The sequence below is a fragment of the Alosa pseudoharengus genome, unplaced genomic scaffold (genome assembly GCF_046254945.1).
Source record: "Alosa pseudoharengus isolate Yale_2024_CS ecotype anadromous, Long Island Sound unplaced genomic scaffold, YU_APseudo_1.1 YU_APseudo_1.1_scf_4, whole genome shotgun sequence".
In the NCBI taxonomy this organism is placed as follows: domain Eukaryota; kingdom Metazoa; phylum Chordata; class Actinopteri; order Clupeiformes; family Clupeidae; genus Alosa; species Alosa pseudoharengus.
In genome coordinates, this window is record NW_027468774.1 from 32,271,592 (window position 1) to 32,277,879 (window position 6,288).

Sequence of the window (6,288 nt, forward strand, 5' to 3'; positions counted from 1 at the left end):
CCCTGCTGTGACATTTGCTGCCAACTCAAGTTTATTGCTCTCTCCTCAACTTGTGGAAACACAATCGCTTCTATCACATTTTACATCACATCATCACCACGGTTAGACAGGTGTCTCTTTCTCCGTGACCTTCAGCGCGGAGCAATGGCATCTGGGTTAAACTAAGCTACCATTGTTTTCCTGGAAGCCTTCTGGAAGAATCTCTGTGTTTGTCTTTGTCCTTTAGGGTTCCTTGTACCATTTCTCACTCTCTCTTCTCACCCATCTCACTCATCCACGCATGCAAGAACATAGGTATGAATGCACACACCAATGTACACACACCCACACACACACACACACACACACACACACAGCCCTTGTCAATAAATAAATCCAAAGATGAGTATACTGTATGCCCATATATAAAGTTCCACACAAGGCTAAATATGTGCTATTTGAGAGAATGGTACATAACATATAATGAACAGAGCTGAGAAGAGAAAAGAAAAATTAATCTAAATTGTAAAGTGTTTATATAACAATGTATTAGAAGGTTACATTTCTATTTTCATCCATACTATATACAGTATCAATAACCTTAGATCAAGACCAACTAGTTGCTTATTAAGGATTTACCAAGAATAAATCACCTACTGAGTAAGAATAAGAAATTGCTGAATAAAGGCCTAATGCATGTGTATTGATGCTTAATACAGACCTTATTGAGCACTAATACATACACATATTACTTATGTATTAATTATTAATTAATGGTTCTGTAAAATAAAGTGTGTATATTTACTCAATAAAGTGTGTATTAATTACTCAATATACTACTACATATATAGCCTACACACACACACAGACACACACACACACACACTTACACACTTTTTACAGTTTGTAATTTGCATTTAGACCACAAGAGTAAGAGATAATTATGTCAAAAATATTGTGAGGCTGCTGAGAATTGTAACAAAATTGTAAAAAAGTGTAACAGAAATAATAAGCTCCGCCTCAGCATAATCTCAGTGATATGCTGTCATGATCACTTCTGTCCATCACAGTCAGATAAATGAAAATGACACAGTCCACAGTATGGTGTTGGGCATGTATAAAAAAAACAGCAGATGGACAAGCTGGTCTGTCAGTATGAACACATTTTATAGTGACATGATTCTTTTTGACAGGCTTGATGTCACTGATATATGAGGCCGTCAGCTGGGTTATGGCACATTAGGTGGTTCACCATCAATCTTCAACACCAGATGAACCTATGAGTGCCAGGCACCACAGGACTGTGAGTTCTGTCATTGGCATACAAAATTGAAATTCTTCTAAATAAGATATAGTATGTATGAAATGGTATGTATAAAACTGTATTATCCAGCTCTTTACAATGCCAGTAGAACGGTCCATTGACATGAATGGTATCAACATTCTACCGGTTAATTATATTTATGTAATTACTGCTGAAAACATATAAGGACCGCTGTCAGTGGCGACGTGTTTTGTGCTTCTGATTCATGTTTTTCATATCACTCAGTCCGGTCTCTTCTTGCAGTGGAACTTTGTTCAGCGTGTGTTGCGAACTTCGGGATTTATTTTCCCAACAATGACCAGCGTTCTATACATTATCCCTTACATAATAATGTACATTACATACTGTACACCTGATCCTATGGTCTCACCATTACTGTCTCTCAATGTTTCATTTATAATTCTGAATTATCATCATCAATCGCCTGTTCCTGAACTCTAAACCATTCCACAGAACTAATACCAATAATATTTTTTTTCCTTCAGTAGGCTACTATAAATTACAGTGACATGTGTTTGTGCTGTTGAACTGGCATTGGGGATAACAATGGATTCCAACTTATAGTCATTTAGGCCTACTTTTGTGAAGGACACACCAGGCAGCAGTGTGAAACCATTCTCATGGTCAAATCCATGAACAGGATTCGAAAAAGACTCTTCATTTCTCACAGTCACCGAAATGTATGCAATCAGCTTTTTTTGTGACCATCATGGTTCACAATCCCATGAATTGTTGGATGAGGCTTGTCATTCCTCTTCTTGCCTTGTGTCCCACCCTTCACCTGTCTCTGTTTCCCATCCCAGGAGTCTCTGATGGCAGAACGCTACATGCTGACATCCAGTAATCCCTTCTGCCCGCAGCATAGCTTAGCGCAGTGCAGTAGTGCTCCTCTGGCTGTGACAGAGGTCCGCCCTCACCCAGGTGCAGAGAGACAGAATCAGGACAGGAGCCTGGTGTGGAACTCACAGCTCCCGACTGTGTCAACTTAGCAAAATAGGTAACCTGTTTACACAAGGTTATACAAAGCGACAGACAAGACAAACAAACAAACAAACACACACACTAACTTCATGCATTTCAAACTGATAATTTACACTCTACATTTGTGAACATAGAGTACAGAGTAGCACTGTTACTGTCATTATCGCACTATAATCATCAAATTCTATACAGTGAAAAACTGTTGAAGAAAAGCTTGTTGAAATGGTGAATAAGACATTTTATAGTAAAATGAAATGCTGGTGACTGCAGCAGCCAGTAAATGCTTCTTGAAATACACAGGTATGGACATCAACACGCTCTCTCTCTCTCTCTCTCTCTCTCTCTCTCTCACACACACACACACACACACACATACAAACTTCAGCCTCAGCTGCCAAGCCACGGGTGAAAGCTTGGAGTTGGGCCGTTGCCACTGGCAATGACTAAATGGGAGAGAAGTGAAAGTGGATACAACATGACATTTACCGTAAGCATGTGGGGACCAGGGGCCAAGACGTGTACCTCAAAAGCCCCTTCAGACAAGACACACACAAACACACACACAAATACACACACACACACACACACACACACACACACACACACACACAGATACAGACACACACACACACACACCACCACCACCGCCATCACCGCCGCCACCACCACCAGTGCTACCTCCATCTCCACACCTGTAAACAAGCTCCCCATTCAGTCTGCAACTGAATCTTTGTGAGTGGGCCAAACCCCCAAACCCCCCTTTGTGAGTGACCCACCCCCTCCCCCCTCCCCAACCACCAATGCTGGGTCCTGACTCAGCCTATAAATAAGAGAGTGTTTGAGGAATTTGGTGTAAACGGGTCCCCACTGGCAGTGGCCATTCACACGCAATTCCCATTTCTTTTTATATGTCTAGACAATTTTTGCCTTTTTACTCTTTGGGGATTTGTTTTCATTTTTTTTTTTCCAAAATCAAAAAGGATAGTAGTATAAGGGCACTTTTAGGTTGCATTTTGAGTGTATAGTTTGAAGAACAGGGAACAATCTGACAGAGCCAAAAAAAGAAGAGAGTAAGAGAAAGAGAACCCAGGGAGAGACATCATGAGAATGCTGTCCTGTCTGTCTCTGGCCCTGAGGGACATGTGGACTCTGTCCTTCCTTCGGGACGTCTTGCGTGAGTTCTTGGGCACAGCTTTCTTCCTGCTCATAGCCCTCTCATCCACCACCATTTGGCCTGCCGTCAACACACAAAACTCCATCTCCCACAATGCTGAGCTTTACACCTCTTCCTCCCCCTCTGACCTGAACTCTCTTCAAGCACCTCCAGCCTGCCCCACGGACCCTTTGATGGTGGCGCTTGCATTTGGCGCCGCCCTGCTGGTGGTGTGTGTATGCATGGGGGAGGTGCAGCTAAACCCGGCCGTCACGCTGGCCCTAGGTTTGGGGTTGAGGCTAAGCCCCTGGCGGGCAGCGATGTTTGTGGGTGCCCAGCTCCTGGGGGCACTGGCTGCGTCTGCCACCCTCATGGGTATGGTGCCCGCCACTCTGCGAGGGCACATGGGCCTGAATGAGGTAGGTAAACAGCTCTGAGGCTAAATCTGGGCTTGAGTCGTCTGAGTGTTTGCCTTCATGGTGTTCCATTATTTGTATATTATTGGTTTTACCTGTAGACTGCTTGGCTGGCTGCTCATGAGGAGAGAATGAGTGGAGATGGGTCTATCTGTATTCTGGGTCTTGACCTGTGGTCTTGGTGTCTATTTGCACAATTTGTGCATTTATGTTTTTGTTGAGTGTGCTTACGATAAGAATGAGGCTCATTGTCAAGGTTCAGAACATTTTGTGTACAGCATTGTATGTGTTTGGTTTCATATTCTATTGAAAAGTGTTACCAAATCATATCCATACACAATGTGTGCTAGGATTGCTAGGATGCTAGGATTTCTTCATTGAAAGCACCATCCACAAAGGGTTTTATAAAAAAAAAAGTTCATTTGATTTTACAGAGGCTGTTTTTGTTCCCCGCCCCATAAAGTGAAACAGCTGATATCACTGCTTATCACTTAATTCGGATGACACTGTGCAAATTACAAATGTCTGAATAGATTTTATTAACACTCTTATTTTGCAACCAAAACACATCAAATTACGGTTCTTGGATGTGAAGTTGATGAAGACAACAAGGGAGTGGGAGAGTGAGAAACCTTCATTCACCCCCCCTGTCCTGTCTCGCTCATTCTCAGGTAGCACCAGGGGTCCTCTTGTACCAGGCCGTCTCCGTGGAGACAGCTGTCACATTCCAGCTGGTGCTCTGTGTTCTAGCAGTGTCCCGCCCCTCCTCCGCCGCCAGCCAATCCCTGGGGCCCCTCGTCCTTGGTATCTCTGTTATGCTTGGACACCTTACTGCGGTAGGCCTCAGCTCTTTCCTCACTGACTCTTGGAGTGAAATATCTGTTTGATTTAAGATGAATACATACTGTATGACATCTTTGCCGGACATGAAACACATTTTATTTGACTATTGGTTACATTGGTTATTTTGACAGACACATATATAAACATGTTTTCAAACTGACACTGGGTGTGTCCAAACAGCTGCAGCAATAAACCCAAGTAGTTTTCACATGTTACCAGCAAAACTTACAAAACCAAAACTGAGCAAAACTTTTAGTTGAGGCTGCAGTTTATCAGTAAAGTTCATGAGAGAAATTTGCACTTCAAACATTTTGGAGTTCATGGAGTTCAGTTATCATTGAGCAACATTATCAATGGTGGCAGGCTGCCAGTGGTCATTTGATGCACTTAAATATAGGGTCACACAGTAGGCTAAGAGAGATGCTCCTATTTGTATTCAAACTGAAGTCTGAGTCAACTGTTTGCACTCTTCATTTAAAATCAGCAAAGTATAAAACTCCACACAGTAAACAAAGGGGTTTCAATATGTAAACAGGATCTAACTAGCTCTGTAGCCATCCGCAAATGTCATCTCGGTGTGAACATGAACTGAGTGTGTGTGTGTGTGTGTGTGTGTGTGTGTGTGTGTGTGTGTGTGTGTGCATGTGTGTGTGTGCGTGTGTGTGTGTGTGTGTGTGTGTATGTGTGTGTGTGTGTGTTCAGCTAGATGATTGATTTTCTCTCTCTCTCTCCCTCTCAGATTGGGTATACAGGTTGCGGAATGAATCCTGCCAGGTCTTTTGGCCCTGCTATGGTGATACAAAACTTTAATAACCATTGGGTAGGTAACACAAGGCATACACACACACACACACACACACACACACATTCTCTCTCTCTCTCACTCCCTTCACTGTCAATCTCCTTCTCTTAATGTACATGCATGCACATATCAACACACGAGATTATATTAACCGTGCTCCACTCTCTCCTGGGCAGGTGTATTGGGTTGGCCCGTGTGCGGGAGCCATGTTGGCCTGGCTCCTCCACGATGTGCTGTTGTGGCCACGCTGGAGCAGCGCAGGAGACTGGACAACAGAGTTCAGACAGCTCCTCCTCACAGTCCCAGACAAACAACCTGATCCAGAACACACCGCAGGATTAGAGCAGGACACTTAAAAAAACAGATCAGCACATGCAAATTTGCAGGGATACCCTCTCTCTCTCTATCTCTCTCTCTCTCTCTCTCTCTCTCTCTCTCTCTCTTACACACACACACACACATAGACCACAAACTATGCTAAATACACACCCACGGGAACAAACCTAGACCACAGGTATGCTACATGTGTACATATGTTGAAAGCATGATCAGCGCAATCTATTGCAAAGACCCACTGACACCACACATACACTCACAAACATGAACTCATTCAAGTCAGACTGCTCTTCCTCAAGGCTCCAAGAAAGCACACAACAAGCACTCACACACAAGCAAATACGCAACATAGTCTCACCCACATGCACATACAAGACATGTAAAACCCATATATAAAACCGCAGTGCCAACATTGTCCTTTTGTCCTGGATGAAAGACAATTGTGTCTACTGAA

General features: G+C 43.2%; 1 protein-coding gene across 1 annotated transcript; it reads left to right on the forward strand.

Annotated features, from left to right (window-relative positions):
• Window positions 1-3,385: 3,385 nt before the first annotated feature.
• Window positions 3,386-5,854, forward strand: LOC143102905 (lens fiber major intrinsic protein-like). Its single transcript, XM_076266699.1, has 4 exons — window positions 3,386-3,856; window positions 4,525-4,689; window positions 5,436-5,516; window positions 5,675-5,854. The coding sequence occupies exons 1-4, from the start codon at window positions 3,386-3,388 to the stop codon at window positions 5,852-5,854; spliced, it is 897 nt and encodes a 298-aa protein (XP_076122814.1).
• Window positions 5,855-6,288: the final 434 nt, after the last annotated feature.